The 20,682-nt window shown below is 35.1% G+C and overlaps 1 protein-coding gene across 4 annotated transcripts in view; it reads left to right on the top strand.

Moving 5' to 3' along the window:
* Positions 1-20,682, top strand: part of SLCO6A1 (solute carrier organic anion transporter family member 6A1) — a 93,950-nt gene that overhangs the window by 28,587 nt on the left and 44,681 nt on the right. For 3 of the 4 annotated variants that reach the window (XM_042944512.1, XM_042944511.1, XM_042944514.1), the window contains exons 7-8: positions 282-426; positions 20,148-20,343. In XM_042944512.1, the coding sequence (XP_042800446.1) occupies positions 282-426; positions 20,148-20,343 (341 nt within the window). The remainder of the gene's footprint in view (positions 1-281; positions 427-20,147; positions 20,344-20,682) is intronic. The other variant, XM_042944513.1, reaches the window with a different exon arrangement.

Below are 20,682 nucleotides of genomic sequence, written 5' to 3'. Positions count from 1 at the left end.
AATTACAAATAAAAATGGTTTAAACACTACATGTCTTTAGCAGTATTTGTATACTGGTGAATTGCAAATTTATATATATATATGCACATTTTATATATATATATGCAATATATATATGTATATTATATACGTATATATATTATACATATAATAATGCATTTCCAGTTTAGATTGTGAAAGGTAAAATTTTGTTGATTGCTCATTAACATATGAGTGAATAAATCTGTTTTTCTTTACCTAACAACATAAAATAATTTGAATATGACTTATTTCTATTTCAGGTTCTGATGAAGAATCCAGTATTTATATGCCTAGCTCTGACAAAAGCTTCAGAATCTTTAGTTCTTATTGGAGCTTCTGAATTTTTGCCTATATATATAGAAAATCAGTTTGTATTAACACGCACCACAGCAACTAAAATCGCAGGTAGACCTTTTCAGCTCATTGTATTCATTTTGAAGTTTTTATATAAAGTTTTCTTATATGCATTTAGGAAATATTTCAAATAAACATAAAGCAGGAGTAATAGCATTTACTCAAGTTTTATTTTATTTTATCTTATTTTTCTTTTCAGTGATTTTATGTATTACTCAGTGCTCATCAGAATAGTATACTCTTTTTTTTTTTAATTTTTTTTAACGTTTATTTATTTTTGAGACAGAGAGAGAGACAGAGTATGAATGGGGGAGGGTCAGAGAGAGAGGGAGACACAGAATCTGAAACAGGCTCCAGGCTCTGAGCTGTCAGCACAGAGCCCAATGAGGGGCTTGAACTCACTGGCCGCAAGATCATGACCTGAGCCGAAGTTGGACGCTCAACCAACTGAGCCACTCAGGCGCCCCCGCAATAGTATACTCTTAATCCCCCTTTATTTCACTATGTTCCTCTCCCAACCTCTGGCAACCCCCAGCTTGGTATCTGTATTTAAAGTCTGGGTTTTTTTTGTCCCTTTTGTACTTTGTTCATTTGTTTTGTTTCTTAAATTCCACGTATGAGTGAGATCTTATGGTATCTGTTTTCTCTGACTGACTTGCTTCACTTAGCATTATACCCTCAAGTTCCATCCATACTGTTGTGAGCAGCAAGATTTCATTCTTTTTTTATGGCTGAGTAATATTCCATCATATTTCACATTCTATCACATCTTCTTTACCCATAGGGGCTGCATCTATAATTTGGTTTTGTAAATAATTCTGGAATAAACATAGGGAGGCGTATATCCTTTTGAATCAGTGTTTCTGTATTCTTTGGATAAATAGCCAGTAGTGGAATTACCTGATCATAAACTAATGCTAATTTTAATTTTTTGAAGACCTCAAAAAATACTGTCTTCCACAGTTGCTGCACCAGTTTTCATTCCCATCAACAGCATACACAGGTTCATTTTTGTTCCACATCTTTGCCAACACTTGTTATTTCTTGTGTTATTGATTCTAGCCATTATGACGGGTGTGGATTGATATCTGATTGTGGTTTTGATTTGCATTTCCCTGATGATGAGTGGTGTTGAACATCTTTTCATGTGTCTGAAATGTGTCTCTTGTAGGCAACATATAAGTGTTTTCTTGATAGATTCCGTCACACTGTGTCTTTTGATGGGAAAATTTAGACTATTTACATTTAAAGTAATTATTGATAGGTGGGGCATCCGGGTGGCTCAGTTGATTAAGCATCCAACTTTAGCTCAGGTCATGACCTCACAACTTGTGGGTTGGAGCCCCATGTCAGGCTGTGTGCTGACAGCTCAGAGCCTGGAGCCTTCTGTAGGTTCTGTGTCTCCCTCTCTCTCTGCCCCTCTCCTGCTCATGCTCTGTCTCTCTCTCTCTCTCTCTCAAAAATAAATAAATATTAAAAAAATATTTTAAAAATTAAAAAAATAATTATTGATAGGTAATTACCTATAAAAAGTATTGCCATTTTGTTTATTGTTTTCTGTTTATTTTTATAGTTCTTCTCTGTTCCTTTCTTCCTGTAGTTGATGACTTTTTTAGTGTTATGTTTGGATTACTTTCACTTTATTTTTTTATATGTCATTATAGTTTTTTGGTTTGTGGTTACCATTAGGTTTATATATAACATCCTAAGTATACGACAGTCTGTATTAGGTTGATGGTTGCTTTAATTTGAGCACATTCTAAAAACACAATATTTTTACTCTGTACCTTCTATGTTCTATATATATGCTTTTGCATTTTTAAATTTTATGAATCCCTTAACTAATTTTTTAGATGTAATTAATTTTACTATTTTTGTCTTTACCCTTCATACTAGATTTATAGGTGATTGATCTGTAGTTTTATTATACATTTGCTTGTGGGCACCTGGGTGGCTCAGTCAGTTGAGCATCTGACTTTGGCTCAGGTCATGATCTCACAGTTTGTGGGTTCAAGCCCTGTGTCAGGCTCTGTGCCAACAGCTCAGAGCCTAGAACCTGCTTTGGATATTGTGTCTTCCTCTCTCTCTGCCCCTCCCCCACTCATGTTCTGTCTCTCTTGCTCTCAAAAATAAGTAATAAAACATTAAGAAAATTAAAAAAAAAAAGATTTGTTTTTACCAGTGAATTCTTTTTCCTTTTATAATTCCTTCTGGTTCTGCCTTTTTATTTTCCACTTAAAGAAATCCTTTTAACATTTCTTACAAGGCTAGTTTAGTGGTGATGAATTCTTAACTTTTGTTTGGGAAATTCTTTTTCTTTCCACCATATCTGGATGATAAATTTTCTGGGTAAAGTATTCTTGGTTGAAGTTTTTTTTTTTTTTTTTTCTTTCAGCACTTTGCATATTTATGCTACTCTCTTCTGGTCTGTAATTTTCTGCTGAAAAATCAGCAGGTAGCCTTGTAGGGTTTCCCTTACCCTTTATATGTAACTAGTTGCTTTTTCTTGCTGCTTTTAGGATTCTTTTTGTTTTTAATTTTTGATATTTTAATTATTATATGTCTTGGTATGTACCTTCTTGGCTTCATCTTGTTTTCTACTTCTACACTGTTCCCTCTCTCACTTCTCTTCCTTACTCCTTATAGATAGCCACTATTCTAAAGTTAGAGTGCAATGTTCCCAAACAAGTTTGTATATTTTTACTGCTTATAAGCCTATCTGTGGACAATCTATTTCTAAAATTCATACATTTTCTTGCATATATTCTTCTCCCACTTTCATTTCCAATTACATCTACCCCATTCATGTTGTTGTCTATTTAATGCTGTGGAATTCTATTTTATGAAAACACCACTGTTTATTTATCCATTATCATATTAATGGACATGGAGTTACCTCTAACTTTTCACTCTTCCAAACAATGCCATAGTGAAAAGGCTGTATGTGTCTACTTGTGCAGATCTGTAAAAGTTGATCTAGGTTGAGACATTAAAAGGGAATTGCTATTGTGTACATCTTCAGTTACTAGATATTAAGAATTGGCTCTCCAAAAGAGGTTGCAATTGGTATTAAATATTTTAAGATTCTGGCATTAATGAGAAAGTCATGAATATTGTCATATATTTTATGCTGTAAAAAGCCAAGGATACATGCAAATACTTTTAGGGCAACCAGTAACAGTAAAAAAAAATAAAATAAAATAAAAAAATAAATTAAAAAAAAGTAAAAAAATATTAATTTGGAAATTTTGATTAAAATTAAAAAAAAAACAAGAAAGGAAAGAAATGAGGAACATAAAACACGTGGGCCAAATAAAAAAAACAAATGTTAAAATATGCACAAATTTTGACTATCAGCCTATTATGGAGTAGATTTTATGAAACAGGAAACACGATTGTCAGACTGCACATAGGCCAAAATCTCAAAACATAGCTGTTTTAAGGGCCATAATGACAATATTTTTCCATGAATCTGCCATATTGTTTGCTGTTCTGATAAATCTAATCAAGAGATTGGGACTAAATTTATTCAGTTTCCTACAGTGTTTAAATAAGGATAATATCAACAAAAGTCCAAACAAAGGATAAGGCCACATGCAATACTGGCCTCAACCATGCTGGCAAGATCTTGGCCCCAACCAGCTAAATAAATCCCTTGGCCCTCATGGTCTACCTTAGAAAACAAGATGGATTTCTCCTTAAGTTTCTGTATTTACCTTTTTAATTAGCCTGAATTATTAATCCAGTAAAACAGAAAGTATTAGCAATAGTGTATGTTCTACCTTGGGCTAAAAAGATGAAGTTTTGGGCAATTCTGTCATCCAAATTAGTATTGATCAGTGGCTGATGCTGATCAGAATGTTTTCCAAGGCTGTGGTGTCACTGATTATTTCAATTAAAGTCAGGAACAAATTTTGTACCACCTTTTCTGATTGGATTACTCTTATACTGATAACTGCCCTCAGGTGCATATAAATAATGTGTCAGTAATCCCTCCTGGAGGCTCCTGTCAGAGAGATTTCCACAGTCTTCTGAGGGCTATTTGATCTACTGGTGGTATTTCTTTAAGCACTTCAAGATTTCTTACGAATATCCCTATGGCTTGAATATACCATTTCATTTAGTTGTGAATCTGATTGGTGAATCCCAGAATGAAATATAAGTCCACAGAATCACAATGACTGCATGGGTCAGGGCTTCAGTTTTGACAAGAAGCCAGTAGTAAGCTAAGAGTTGTTTTTCCTACCTACCTATTTCAGGGAGTCAGTGAATCCAAACCCCAAGGGATTTTCCTGAATGGAGGCTGGCTCCCACTTCCAGAGGCTCCAGTACACAAAATCTCTATAGATTTCCAGCTCCAATGGGTCATTAGGTTTGTGGTACCTCAAAGCAGGAAGAAGTATGCCATAGCTTCTTGATTAGCTTCAAAAGTAGGTCGGGATTACACTCACTGTAGGTTAGCTGATAGAAAAAACCACTAGAGTAGAATATCCACATGAGTCACCTACTGTCTCAAATACTCAGAGTCCAAAGCTATGCTATAATCCCTTTTGGTCAGGGGGAAGGAGAACAACAATTTGTCTTTAATTGCCAGAGAGATTGAGCATTGTGAATCTGTCTACATAGTTCCCCCAAAACTTGATGAGCATTCTTCTGGGTTTTGTTGGGCTTTATCAGTCTTCTTTGCTGATGAAAGTGTGATAACACTAAAGTCAGAGATTTTGAGTCTGAGACTTCTGACTCTCCATCCTACTGAACATTTATCTATCATTGAAAGCTTTTGGCATCAGATGATAATGGTACTCACAATGAATCCTTATCTACCCCATTGTAGTAAATATCAGGGGAGTTTAGGGTGTACTGAAAATGTATAGTTATGGCCTTGCAGCATGAATGAGAATTGGTTTTTGTCTTTGGTTCCTAATGGGATAAAAAAGAAGGTTTTGGCAATGTCCAAGATAACATCTCAAGTACCATTTGTGTATGCCATAAATTTAGTTACCTCAGATGTTTGGAACTTCAAGAGGTATAGGAACAACAAATGAGTTTAATTGGTGGTTAATCTGCTATAAATCTCAATTCCCTAATAAGGGACTATGTTTTCACTGGACATAAGGTCTGGTGAATTGAGTTATTGCTCAAATCCTATTCTCTTACTACCCCTGCTTCCTTTAAATCCATAATCAAAGCTGAGATTTCCCTTTCTCCTCCTGGGATTCTATGTTGTTTCCATTAGACCATACAAGAGGAGACAGGCACACAGGTTCGGGTAAAAATTTATGTGTTTCACTTTTACTTTTGGAGTTTAGGAGCATAAATAATACAAGTTTGTAAAATATAATTACCAATTATACATTTTGGAATTGAAGCCATAGCATTAGTATATTGAAGTTACCACCAAAAGTACATTAAAGTTGTCCAAAGCCTCACTCACAAGATCATTTTACCTCCTTTTCTGAGGCATTTTAAGAGTCCAAATTCCATTCAATGTCTTATTTATGGTTTTACATAGGAAAATGTCTTTCTTAGGGAAATATTCCAGAGATGGTCACAACCCTAAAGCAAAACAACTGTTAGATGTTTTACTTTTGTCTTAGACTGGGTCCAAGGTTGACAGAAGAGACTGCAGGAGGAACTGGGCCCTCAGACAACCCAGCTCTGGCCAATTCACATTAACAAGCAATTGTGAACTCTACTGTCTCATCAACAAAGCAAATCAGATCAGCTTCTAATGATTCACTGGTTTTCATCTATAGTGGTTGCATATTTCCCTCCTTTCCCTCTAAACCTAATTTGTTGAAAGTTTTTGTCAGATGCTTTCCTGCATTTGTTGAAATTGTCATTATAATTGTACACCTTTATAACTGTTGTCTGAAATCAGGAGAAATCCTCTAACCAGGATGAATCTTAGTAGCAGTTGTTACAAAGGGATAGGTCTAGGATTTTTATAGTTTCAGGTCTCACATTTAGGTCCTTAATCCATTTTGAGTTTATTTTTATATAGTGTAAGAGAGTGGTCCATATTTTCATTTTTTTTACCTGTCATGTCCAGTTTTCCCATCACCATTTATTGAAGAGACTGTGTTTTCCTCATTGTGTATTTTTTTAATGTTTTATTTATTTTTGAGAGAAGGATTGAACAGGGTAGGGGTGGAGAGAGAGGGAGACAGAGGATCCAAGTGGGCTCTGTGCTGACAGCAGCGAGCCTGATGTGGGGCTCAAATTCATGAACTGTGAGATCATGACCTGAGCCAAAGTCTGATGCTCAACCAATGGAGCCACCCAGGCACCCCCTTCCCATTGCATATTGTTTCCTGCTTTGTTGAAGATTAATTGACCATATAGTTTTGGGTTTATTTCCGGGTTTTATATTATGTTCTATTGATCTATTTTGTACTAGTAACATAGTATTTTGATCACTAGAACTTTGTAATATAACTTGAAGTCAGGAATTGTGATGCCTCCAGCTTTGCTTTTCTTTTTCAGCATTGCTTTGGCTATTTGGGATCTTTTGTGGTTTCATACAAATTTTAGGATTGTTCTACCTCTGTGAAAAATGATGTTGGTGTTTTGACAGGGATTGCATTAAATGCATAGGTTGCTTTGGGTAGTATAGACATTTAAAAAATTTTTTTTCTTCTGATCAATGAGCATGGTATGTCTTTCCGTTTTTGTGTGTCATCTTCAATTTCCTACATCAGTGTTTTATAGTTTTCACGTTACAGATCTTTTACCTCTTTGGTTAAGTTTATTATTAGGTATTTTATTATTTTTGGTGCAGTTGTAAATGACATTGTTTTCTAATTTTTTCTCTCTACTGCTACATTCTTAGTGTATAGAAATGCAACAGATTTCTGTATATTAATTTTGTCTCCTGTGACTTTCCTGAATTCATTTATCATTCTAGTAGCTTTTTTGGTGGTCTTTAAAGTTTTCTATAGGTAGCATCATGTAATCTGCATATAGTGAAAATTTTACTTCTTCTTTACTAATTTGAATGACTTGTTTCTGTTTGATGTCTGATTGCTGTGGTTAGGACTTCTCGTACTATGTTGAATAAAGTGGTGAGAGTAGACATCCTTATCTTTTTCCTGACTTTGGGGGAAAAGCTCTGTTTTTCCCCATTGCGGATGATGTTAGCTGTGAGTTTTCTCATATAAGGCCTTTATTATGTTGAGATATATTCCCTCTAAACCTACTTTGTTGAGAGTTTTTATCATGGATAAATGTTATACTTTGTAAGATGCTTTCCTGCATTTGTTGAAATGATCATATATGGTTTTTATCCTCTTATTGATGTGATGCATCACATTGATTAAATTGTGAATATTGAACCACCTTTGCATTCTGACAATAATTACCACTTGATTGTGGTTAGTTATTTTTCAATGTATTGTTGAATTGTTTGGCAATATTTTGTTCAGGATTTTTTGCATCTATCTTCATCAGAGATATTGACCTATTATTCTTTTCTTTAGTGTGTCTTTATCTGGTTTTGGTATCTCATGAATGAATTTGGGTTTTCCTTCCTCTTCTATTGTTTGGAAAAGTTTGAGAAGAATAGATATTCACTCTTCTTTTAATGTTTGGTAGAATTCACCTGTGGAGCCCTCTGGTTTTGGGTTTCTTTCTGGGTTTGCAAAATTTTGTTTGTGGGAGTTTTTTAATTACTTATTGAATTTCATTGTTGGTAATTAGTCTTTCAAGCTTTATATATCTTCTTGTTTCAGTTTTGGTAGGTTATATGTTTCCAGGAATTTATCCATTTCTTTTAAGTCATCAGATTTGTTGGCATGTAATTTTTCATAATGTTCTCTTATAATCCTTTGTATTTCTGTGGTGTCTGTCATTTGTTATTTTCCTCTTTTATTAATTATTTTATTTGATTCTTTTTTATTATGAGTCTGGCTAGAGGTTTATCAATTTTGTTATCTTTTCAAAGAACCAGCTCCTGGTCTTATTGATCTTCTCTCTCTCTCTCTCTCTCTCTCTCTCTTTCTGTATCACTTATTTCTGTTCTGATCTTTATTATTCCCTTCCTTCTGCTGGTTTGGGGTTTTGTTTGTTGTTGTTTTTTTCTAGCTCCTTTAGGTGTAAGATTAGGTGGTTAATTTGAGATTTTTCTTGCTTCTTGAAGTAGATCTGTATTGCTAAAAACTTTCCTCTTAGAACCACTTTTGCTGCATCCCAAAGATTTTGGACTGTTGCTATTTCCTTTTTGTTTTTTGCCATGTAATTTTTGGTTTCCTCTTTGATTTTTTTGGTTGACCCATTCATTGTTTAGTAGTAGTATGTTATTTAACCTCCATGTATTTGTGGTCTTTCCAGACTTTTTATTATGGTTTACTTCTTGTTTTATAGTATTGTGGTCAGAAAGATACATATTATGACATACCTTTTTTTAGTTTGTTGAGACTTGTTTTGTGGCTTACTGTGTGATTTATTCATGTGCACTTGAATGTTCCATGTGCACCTGAAAAGAATGTGTATGATACTGTTTTAGGATGGAATAATGTTCTGAATGTATCTGTTTTTTTTTTCAATATATGAAGTTTATTGTCAAATTGGTTTCCATACAACACCCAGTGCTCATCCCAACAGGTGCCCTCCTCAGTACCCATCACCAACCCTCCTCTCCCTCCCACCCCCCATCAACCCTCAGTTTGTTCTCAGTTTTTAAGAGTCTCTTATGCTTTGGCTCTCTCCCACTCTAACCTCTTTTTTTTTTTTTTCTTCCCCTCCCCCATGGGTTTCTGTTAAGTTTCTCAGGATCCACATAAGAGTGAAAACATATGGTATCTGTCTTACTCTGTATGGCTTATTTCACTTAGCATAACACTCTCCAGTTCCATCCATGTTGCTACAAAGGGCCATATTTCATTCTTTCTCGTTGCCACATAGTACTCCATTGTGTATATAAACCACAATTTCTTTATCCATTCATCAGTTAATGGACATTTAGGCTCTTTCCATAATTTGGCTATTGTTGAGAGTGCTGCTATAAACATTGGGGTACAAGTGCCCCTAGGCATCAGTACTCCTGTATCCCTTGGGTAAATTCCTAGCAGTGCTATTGCTGGGTCATAGGGTAGGTCTATTTTTAATTTTCTGAGGAACCTCCACACCGCTTTCCAGAGTGGCTGCACCAATTTGCATTCCCACCAACAGTGCAAGAGGGTTCCCGTTTCTCCACATCCTCGCCAGCATCTATAGTCTCCTGATTTGTTCATTTTGTCCACTCTGACTGGCGTGAGGTGATATCTGAGTGTGGTTTTGATTTGTATTTCCCTGATGAGGAGTGACGTTGAGCACCTTTTCGTGTGCCTGTTGGCCATCCGGATGTCTTCTTTAGAGAAGTGTCTATTCATGTTTTCTGCTCATTTCTTCACTGGGTTATTTGTTTTTCGGGTGTGGAGTTTGGTGAGCTCTTTATAGATTTTGGATACTAGCCCTTTGTCCGATATGTCATTTGCAAATATCTTTTCCCATTCCGTTGGTTGCCTTTTACTTTTGTTGGTTGTTTCCTTTGCTGTCCAGAAGCTTTTTATCTTCATAAGGTCCCAGTAGTTCATTTTTGCTTTTAATTCCCTTGCCTTTGGGGATGTGCCGAGTAAGAGATTGCTACGGCTGAGGTCAGAGAGGTCTTTTCCTGCTTTCTCCTCTCGGGTTTTGATGATTTCCTTTCTCACATTCAGGTCCTTTATCCATTTTTGAGTTTATTTTTGTGAATGGTATGAGAAAGTGGTCTAGTTTCAATCTTCTGCATGTTGCTGTCCAGTTCTCCCAGTACCATTTGTTAAAGGGACTGTCTTTTTTCCGTTGGATATTCTTTCCTGCTTTGTCAAAGACTAGTTGGCCATACGTTTGTGGGTCTAGTTCTGGGGTTTCTATTCTATTCCATTGGTCTGTGTGTCTGTTTTTGTGCCAATACCATGCTGTCTTGATGATTATAGCTTTGTAGTAGAGGCTAAAGTCTGGGATTGTGATGCCTCCTGCTTTGGTCTTCTTCTTCAAAATTACTTTAGCTATTCGGGGCCTTTTGTGGTTCCATATGAATTTTAGGATTGCTTGTTCTAGTTTCAAGAAGAATGCTGGTGGAATTTTGATTGGGATTGCATTGAATGTGTAGATAGCTTTGGGTAGTATTGACATTTTGGCAATATTTATTCTTCCAATCCATGAGCATGGAATGTTTTTCCATTTCTTTATATCTTCTTCAAATTCCTTCATAAACTTCTATAGTTTTCAGCATACAGATCTTTTACATCTTTGGTTAGATTTATTCCTAGGTATTTTATGCTTCTTGGTGCAATTATGAATGGGATCAGTTTCTTTGTCTTTCTGTTGCTTCATTATTTGTGTATAAGAATGCAACATTGATTTTGTATCCTGCAACTTTCATGTATCAGTTCTAGCAGACTTCTGGTGGAGTCTATCGGATTTTCCATGTATAATATCATGTCATCTGCAAAAAGTGAAAGCTTGACTTCATCTTTGCCAATTTTGATGCCTTTGATTTCCTTTTGTTGTCTGATTGCTGATGCTAGAACTTCCAACACTATGTTAAACAACAGCGGTGAGAGTGGGCATCCCTGTCGTGTTCCTGATCTCAGGGAAAAAGCTCTCAGTTTTTCCCCGTTGAGGATGATGTTAGCTGTGGGCTTTTCATAAATGGCTTTTATGATCTTTAAGTATGTTCCTTCTATCCCAACTTTCTCGAGGGTTTTTATTAAGAAAGTTGCTGAATTTTGTCAAAGGCCTTTTCTGTATTGATTGACAGGATCATATGGTTCTTTTCTTTTATTAATGTGATGTATCACATTGATTGATTTGCGAATGTTGAACCAGCCCTGCATCCCAGGAATGAATCCCGCTTGATCATGGTGAATAATTCTTTTTATATGCTGTTGAATTCGATTTGCTAGTATCTTATTGAGAATTTTTCCATCCATATTCATCAGGGATATTGGCCTGTAGTTCTCTTTTTTTACTAGGTCTCTGTCTTGTTTAGGAATCAAAGTAATACTGGCTTCATAGAATGAGTCTGGAAGTTTTCCTTCCCTTTCTATTTCTTGGAATAGCTTGAGAAGGATAGGTATTATCTCTGCTTTAAACGTCTGGTAGAACTCCCCTGGGAAGCCATCTGGTCCTGGACTCTTATTTGTTGGGAGATTTTTGATGACTGATTCAATTTCTTCGCTTGTTATGGGTCTGTTCAAGCTTTCTATTTCCTCCTGATTGAGTTTGGGAAGTGTGTGGGTGCTTAGGAATTTGTCCATTTCTTCCAGGTTGTCCAGTTTGTTGGCATATACTTTTTCATAGTATTCCCTGAAAATTGCTTGCATTTCTGAGGGATTGGTTGTAATAATTCCATTTTCATTCATGATTTTATCTATTTGGGTCATCTCCCTTTTCTTTTTGAGAAGCCTGGCTAGAGGTTTATCAATTTTGTTTATTTTTTCGAAAAACCAACTCTTGGTTTCGTTGATCTGCTCTACAGTTTTTTTACATTCTATATTGTTTATTTCTGCTCTGATCTGTATTATTTCTTTTCTTCTGCTGGATTTCGGCTGTCTTTGCTGTTGTGCTTCTATTTCCTTTAGGTGTGCTGTTAGATTTTGTATTTGAGATTTTTCTTGTTTCTTGAGATAGGCCTGGATTGTAATGTATTTTCCTCTCAGGACTGCCTTCGCTGCATCTCAAAGTGTTTGGATTGTTGTATTTTCATTTTCATTTGTTTCCATATATTTTTTAATTTCTTCTCTAATTGCCTGGTTGACCCATTCATTCTTTAGTAGGGTGTTCTTTAACCTCCATGCTTTTGGAAGTTTTCCAGACTTTTTCCTGTGGTTGATTCCAAGCTTCATAGCATTGTGGTCTGAAAGTATGCATGGTATGATTTCAATTCTTGTTTACTTATGAAGGGCTGTTTTGTGACCCAGTATGTAATCTATCTTGGAGAATGTTCCATGTGAACTCGAGAAGAAAGTATATTCTGTTGCTTTGGGATGCAGAGTTCTAAATATATCTGTCAAGTCCATCTGATCCAATGTATCTGAATGTATCTGTTAAATCCATCTGGCCCAGTGTGTTATTCAAAACCGTTTCTACCTTGTTGAATTTATGTTTGTATGTCTGTCCATTGATGTACGTGGGGTGTTAAAGTCCCCTACTATTATTGTATTACTATTGCTTATTTCCTGTATGTTTGTTATTGACTATTTTATGTATTGATTTGGGTGCTCCCATGTTGGATGCACAAATATTTACAATTGTTATATCTTCTTATTGGACTGATCTCTTCATTATTAAATGGTTTCCTTCTTTTTCTCTTGTTATAGTCTTTGTTCTAAAGTCTACTTTGTCCAAAAAAAAGGATTGCTACCCTGGTTTTCTTTTCATATCCATTTTCATAGTAAATAGTTCCCATCCACTCACATTCAATCTGCAGGTGTCTTTACATCTGGAATGAGTCTCTTGTAGGCAGCATATAGATGAGTCTCGTTTTTTATCCACTCTGGTACCCTATGTCTTTGATTGGGGCATTTAGTCCATTTACATTCAAAGTAATTATTGATAGGTATGTATTTATTGCCATTTTATTACTTGTTTTGTGGTTGTTTTTGAAGTTCTTATCTGATCATTTCTTTTCTTGCTCTCTTCTCTCACATTTTCCTGGCTTTCTTTAATAATATACTTGGATTCTGTTTATTTTTTACATATTTATCAGTAGTTTTTGATTATTAATTACCTTAGGTTTGTATATAACATCTGCATATAACAGTCTATATTAGGTTGATGGTCACTTAAGTTTGAATCTATTCTCTACTCCTCCCAGCCCCACAGTTTTGGTATATGGTATTATAGTTTACATCCTTTTATTTTGTGAGTTCCTTGACTGATTTTTAGAGATACACGTATTTTCACTGCTTTTGTGCCTATTTTCACTTGTGTTTGTTTTTCCTCACAGAGTCCCCGTTAACAATTTTTTTTTAGGGCTGGTTTAGTGGTTTGGTTCATATATCTCCTTCTATTCTGAATGTTAGTGTTTCTGGATAGAGTATTCTTGGCTGTAGATTTTTTCCTTTCATGTCATTCTTTCTGGCCTGCAAAGTTTCTGCTGAAAAATCTACTGATAATCTTATGGTGTTTTCCTTGTAACTGTCTTCATTTCTCTTGCTGCTTTTAAAATTCTCTCTTTATCACTGTTTCTTGCCATTTTAATTACTGTGCGTCTTGATATGGACCTCCTTGGGTTAATTTTGTTGGGGGATCTCTGTGCCTCCTGGTTCTGGATGTCTGATTCCTCCCCCAGATTAGGGGATATTCAACTATTGTTTCTTCTGATAACCATATAATGTGAATGTTGTTACGCTTGATGGCGTCCCTGAGTTCCCTAAGTGTATTCTCATTGTGCATACGTTTTTCCCCCTTACTTGCTCAGTTTGATTGCTTTCCATTAGCCTGTCCTACAAGTCTCTAATTTGTTCCTCCACTTCCTGTAGCCTGCTATTTATTCCATCTAGTATATTTTTAATTTCATTTGTTGTGTTCTTCATCTCTGGTTGGTTCTTTTTTATATTCTCTTATCTCTTTTTTAAGGGTCTTACTGATACTCTCCACTCTTTTCTCAAGTTCGCTGAGTATCTCTATGATCATTACTTTAAATTCTCTATGAGGCATATTACTTACATTCATTTCACTCTTGATATGTTTTTTTTTTTTTTTTGTCCTGTTCTTTCATTTGGGATATATTACTCTGTCTCCTCATTTTGTCTAACTTTCTATGTCTGTTTCTGTGTGATAGGGAGATAGATCAGCTATGTCTCCTGATCTTGAGAGTAATGGCCTTATAAAGAAGTGATCCTCTAGTACTCTGCAGTGTAGTACTCTCTGTTCACCAGAACCTGGCACTTCAAGGTGTCTCAGTGTGTGTTGCATGTGTCCAGCTGTTGTGTCCTGGCTACTTTTTCCTTTATTGTAGTCATCTGCAGTTTCTCTCTCTACCTGTTGTGGGCAGTCTTCAGTCCCCGGCCATGAGGCACACAGTTTTAACAAGGTGCATCTCAGTCTTCCCTAGGGCCCACTGCCACCACCAGAACTGAAGCCCTTAAAACATATGAGCCAGAATACCTGGTGTTGACAAGGTTTGCATCAGAGTTCTAGGGGAGCGACCTGCAGGACTGAGACTGAGACAAATGTGACTGGGAAGGGCAGATCCATCAAAGTCTGGGTGGCCAGGGCACAGTGTAAGCTAGTTAGGTAGTGAATGTGGGCACCACTCTAGGGGAACATAAATCTTAGAATAGACAGTAACCATGCTTACCTTTTAATCCAGAAGGAGACATTATCTTTATTATACTTGACAATAAATGTGTTTTCTCCCAATTCCAGGAGGGACACTATCTCTGTTTTCCAAAACTATAAGCAAACTTGCCTTCTGCTTTCAAGAAGAACACTATCTCTATTATCCAAGGCTGTTTGTTCACTATATAAATATCCTTGAAAAGATAGAAAAAAGATCAGTCAGTGGTTCTGCTTGCTGGGTATACGGAAACATGAGATACATGGAGAATTGCTTCTCAATAAATATCGTAGTAATTATAATACATATAAATAAAGATTTTCAGATTGGAGGGACAATCCAGTATATCACTTGGAAGAGATACTCCTTAAGTATGAGGACATAAAAAGATTGAAAGGATAGAAAAAGTACTGTGGGAAGAAAAGGTGGTGTAACTATAGTGATTTTAAGTATAGTATTCTTTTTTTTTTTTAATTTTTTTTTTTAACGTTTATTTATTTTTGAGACAGAGAGAGACAGAGCATGAATGGGGGAGGGTCAGAGAGAGAGGGAGACACAGAATCGGAAGCAGGCTCCAGGCTCTGAGCGGTCAGCACAGAGCCCGACGCGGGGCTTGAACCCACCGACCGTGAGATCATGACCTGAGCCGAAGTTGGACGCTTAACCGACCAAGCCACCCAGGCGCCCCAAGTATAGTATTCTTTAAAGCAAGAGGTATTACTTGTTATGAAGAGGTTATTTATAAGTGGCAGGAGGGTTAGCCGGTGAGGTAGATGAAACAATTATACATAGGTATGCTCTCAACAATGTAGCTTTATAATAAATAAAACAGATAGCTGGGTTAATTAGGCATTGGTGATATTGGGTCAATTAGATATCGTTATGAAAAAAGGTAAATCTTGACCGCTACCTCACTATATACACAACTACCAAATTCTAGGTGTATTATAGATCTAAATGTGAATGGTAAGACAAAGCTTTTTAGAATAAAACATAGGAAAATATCTAATGGCCTTGGAGAAAACAAAGATTTTTTTATATAGGATAGAAATCACATAGCTGTAAAGAAAAAAATTAAGTGGTATTACATTAAAATTAAGAACTTCTGTTTATCAAATGTCAGGATAAAGAGTAAAAATGAAAGCAGACAATCTTTTCTTTTTTTTTTTTTTAATGTTTATTTATTTTTGAGACAGAGAGAGACAGAGCATGAATGGGGGAGGGGCAGAGAGAGAGGGAGACACAGAATCGGAAGCAGGCTCCAGGCTCTGAGCCATCAGCCCAGAGCCTGACGCGGGGCTCGAACTCACAAACCGCGAGATCGTGACCTGAGCCGAAGTCGGACGCTCAACCAACTGAGCCACCCAGGCGCCCCAACAGACAATCTTTTCAATAGAAATACTCTACAAAGATTTTACTCTACAAAGAATATGTAAAAATTTCCATCAACAGTAAGGCAGATAATCCAATAAAAATGGACAAAAGACTTGAGAAGCTGTTCTATAGAAGATGATGTCTATTGGCCAATATTCATATGAAAGTGGGTTCACCTTCATTGGTTTTTGGGGAAATGCATATTAAAACCACAATGCAATACTATTACTCTTTCACCAGAATGGCTAAAATGAAAAAGGGAAATACATGTTGTCACAGACTTACAGCATTTGGCATTTCATCCACTACCGGTGAAAATGTAAATTGGTTTAAGCATTTTTTAAATCTGTTTGGCAATATCATAAAAATCTGAACATATACATATTCCCTCATTCAGAAATTCCACTCCTGGTTACATACCAAACATAAGTTCTTCTCTTAAGAAAATACCTAGAAGAAATGCAAATGTTTACAAAGGGACATATACATGAATTTCTAAAGTACATTACAATTCACAATATCACAGTGAACCAGTTGTGTATGTGTATTCTAGAATGCTATTCAGCAATGAGAAGGCATCATCGATTGTTGTATATAAAACCATGGGTGAATTTTCTAAACATCATACCAAAAAACAAAAGAAGCCTTAATGCATACATACTTTATGATCCATATTTTAGAAAATCCTATGAGTACATGAAAGAGCCTCTAATCTTCTGGCAATTTTTAATTTTTGATTTGAGTGGTATTTTCATAGGAATGTTCACTTTGAAAAGTCATCAATATGTATTGTGATTTGTGTACTTTTCTGTACACCAATGAAATATGTACATAAAATGATGGTTGGAAGTTCTGTGCGTTGTTTGAATTTTCAACTGTTTTGTTTCCTCTTGGGGTAGCCTTCAAAGACCTAGCCCTTTAATTGTTGAACTCCCTGTGCCCAGGATTTTCCTATTGCCTAGGGCAATAAGCCTGACAGCCAATATTTTCCTGGCTGAGTTAAGGACTCAGTTTTCTGCTCACAAATATGCTTTGTTTTCTTAAATCTACAGTTGTTGAGTTCAAGCTGAATAAACCAAGTCTTTTGCCGGTCAGTTATATGGCATGGGGATGGGGATGGGGATGGGGAGAGGACTTGGGAATCAAACATTTTATATAGACTGCAATCCATTCCCCTTGTTTTTACCTTTATCTCACTCCTGCTTTTAGTGGTACCTACTGCCCTTAATTTCCAAGATTCTGGGGTAAAATGTGGTTTACTTCTTACTGACTTCCTTACCTGCAGGAGTACTTCTCATCCTCTGAAGTCTCCTGATTCAGTTCCAGTTCCCACACTTTTCTTGATAAATACTGTCTCCATTCTATTTGTACCTTTTGCTTTCTAATAAATGAATTTGTTTGTAAATTTCTACCTTTTATCAAACACTCATATGTTTACTTTGTTCGAAGTAATTATTGACTTATTTAATTTTCCTAACCACCTTAACATGGTAGTATAATTATTTATAGATACTCATTAGTAGCATCTCATACATTTAGGTATGATTTTCATTGTTTTTTCTGTTCTATGTATTTTTAAATGATGATTCTTGAATTTTTACTTAAGCCAGAAAAGACTTCATTTCTAATTGTATGATTTTGTTTCTCTTTAAATAACCGTGCACATCGATTAGTACTTTCCATATCTTTAATAGTGTTGTAAGCTACGTCTTTATGAGAAAGCTGAATCAAAATACTTTATGGATTTTTAATTTTCTTAAAATCTGGGCATTTTCCCATAATTTTATATGATGTTATTAGATATATACATGTTTAGGAGCTACATTTCATGGTACACTTTTTTTTACTACTTTATTTTCAGACTTTCCTTTAAAAATATCCAATCTGTCTTTTTAATAGTTAAGTTTTATCCATTTACTATTATCGTGGATTCTGATATTTTAGGTAACTTCTATTTATATTTTTTAGTTTATTATTCTTCTGTTTTGCTTCTTTCTCCCCCTACTATCCTATCCTGTCTTAATGGACTCATTTTTTTAAATTTTATTTTATCCACCTTTGGTTTGTTTAGGAGATTTTAACCAACCACTGACAGTTTGCTACCCCCACTTTTCAGTAGTGAGTGTGTGTGTACATATCCAGTCTAGATTATTAATTTTATAATTTTATAAATTAGCTATAGTTATCATTCTTTTGCAAGTAACATGCTTTTTGGCAGCTTTTACAATTTTTGCTTTATTCTTAATGTTATGAATTTTCCTTACCTTCTGTATGTGTAAGGATAGATTTAAGTATTTATTTTTAATCCTTCTCAGTAGTTGGAGTATACTTTTATTCCTAGGAGTAATATTTTTTAATGATGGAAATTTCTCATTCTCAGTTTTAACTTTTCATGTATTGTTTCTCTGGCATTCATTCCATTATATTTCTCACCACTGCTGTAAAACGTTTTTAAGAGCCTTTTATTCTGTTCCCACTGTGCTTTTTTTTTTTAAGTTGCTTTCTGATCAGTTTTAAATTAAAAAAAAAAATGGAAATAGTACAGAGGGCTAACTCCCATACACTGCACACCTGTTTCCCCCTTTTATTAACATCTTACATTAGTATGGTAGATTTGCTATAATTAATGAACCAATATCAATACTAACTAAAGTCCACATTTTATTTGGATTTCATTAGCTTTTACATAAAGTTTTTGTCTTTGTTTTTGTTTTCTATTCCAGGATCTCTTTCAGGATACATGATATTTAGTTGTCATGTGTTTCTTTAGGTTTCTGTTGAGTTTGACAGCTGCTCAGTCTTCCATTGTCTTTTTTTATGACTTTGACAGTTTTGAGGAGTGCTGGTCAGGTATTTTTTAGAATGTTCCTTAACAGGGAATTGCCCAATTTGTTTCCTTGTGATTAGTCAGGGTTTATAGGTTTTAGAAGGAAGCTCACAGAAGTAAAGTGCCATTTTCATCAAATCATATCAAAGGTACTACACTATCAACATAACTTACTACTTTTGAATTTGACCTTGTTCAACTGGGTAATCATATCTGATCATACTTCTCCATTGTACTCATTGCCTTTTAATTAGTTATCTTGGTTATTTTCCTTTTACTCTTTTTTTTTATTATATGGTAGATGAATAACACAGTCCTCTCTTCCAATTTATTCACTTATCCAATGTCTCTGGTCTGAGATTTGAGTTTTTATTTTAATAATTATATTTATAAATGTCTGGGTTTCTGATTTTTATATTCATCTGCTCTTATTTCATTCCTTTATTCTTTTATTTCTTCTTCATTTTTATGGAAGTTACACTATCATTTATCTTTTTGAGTATCCTAAAACTATTTATTTCCAAGTCTCTCACAGACCCTTCAGTGATATAAATTTAATCTGATGTTAAATGGACTCGTGTTTTGCTTTATATTTCTCTTGCTATATTCCTATTTAAATCTAGCACTTCTATGTTTGGAGCAGTGAAGATTACATCAATGTAAGCATTTATTGTGCTACCTTCATACGATTATTTTCTAACTATATTTCTTCTTCTCCTTCCTCCTCCTTTTCTTCTTCATGCTTGCCTCTATCTAATCTATATCCTTGATTGAAAAGAAAACAATTTTCATAATGGCTACTGTGAAATCCCACTTTGTTATGAGATTGTTAATATTGCACATCCATCCACAGAACCAGCGGATGGCTTAATTTAATTCTTGGCAACACATCTCAGATTCTCTTGTAATTATGAGCATCCCTCTTGCTATAAACTATAAATCCATGAAGCTATACAATAATAGCTCTAAATAAGACCATTTTCTTCTGTTTGCATGGATTAGATGCCATTACTATATAGGAACAAAACTTCTCCATCATTCCATTATGCCTATAGCTTCAGCCCTACTCCCAAATTTATACTTCTCTTAAAGTTCAGGTTTGTTAAGATGTTTACCATGCCTTTCAGTTTTTGTTGTCTTTTTATTTAAATCCATGTTTGCTATATGTTTAGAGCATGGGGATTACATCACTGTATGAATTTTCTGTACTATCTTTAGCTGATTATTTTTTAACTGTTTTCTCCTCCTCCTCCTCCTTTCTTTTAGGCTTGGTTTTGCTTCCAGGAGGTGCACTTGGCAAGCTTCTGGGAGGTATCATTGTTTCCAAGTTACACATGTCTTGTAAAGCCCTTATGAGATTTACAATCGTTACATCTGTTATATCACTTGTATTCTTTGGGTTTGTAATTTTTGTACGCTGTGATACAATACCATTTGCTGGGATCAATGCAGATTATGACGGGTAAATATTATTTTGTATATCAGGATTTTACATTTGAACTAACAATGTATTTTTCAGTTAATAATTATTTATCTAGTAACCCTGTATGTTTGTTCCATTCTTGGAATTATTCAACATGTAAAAGAAATATAAAGCTTCACCTTTACATAAGAAATATAAAGTTTCACCTTTTATACTAAGGGCAGAAATATCATGATGATAGCTTGTGACATGACTATTTATGCATTCATAAAGTAATAAATAAAAAAAAAAACCATTGACATGAGTCAGGATGTAGAAGTAATATTCTGTATTAAAGTGACTAATACTAGGAGACAATGCTGTCTATACAAAGCCTTA

The sequence above is a fragment of the Panthera leo genome, chromosome A1, assembly GCF_018350215.1.
Source record: "Panthera leo isolate Ple1 chromosome A1, P.leo_Ple1_pat1.1, whole genome shotgun sequence".
Lineage (NCBI taxonomy): Eukaryota > Metazoa > Chordata > Mammalia > Carnivora > Felidae > Panthera > Panthera leo.
Note: the sequence above shows the minus strand (reverse complement) of the source record. Positions and strands in the feature narration are given on the sequence as shown.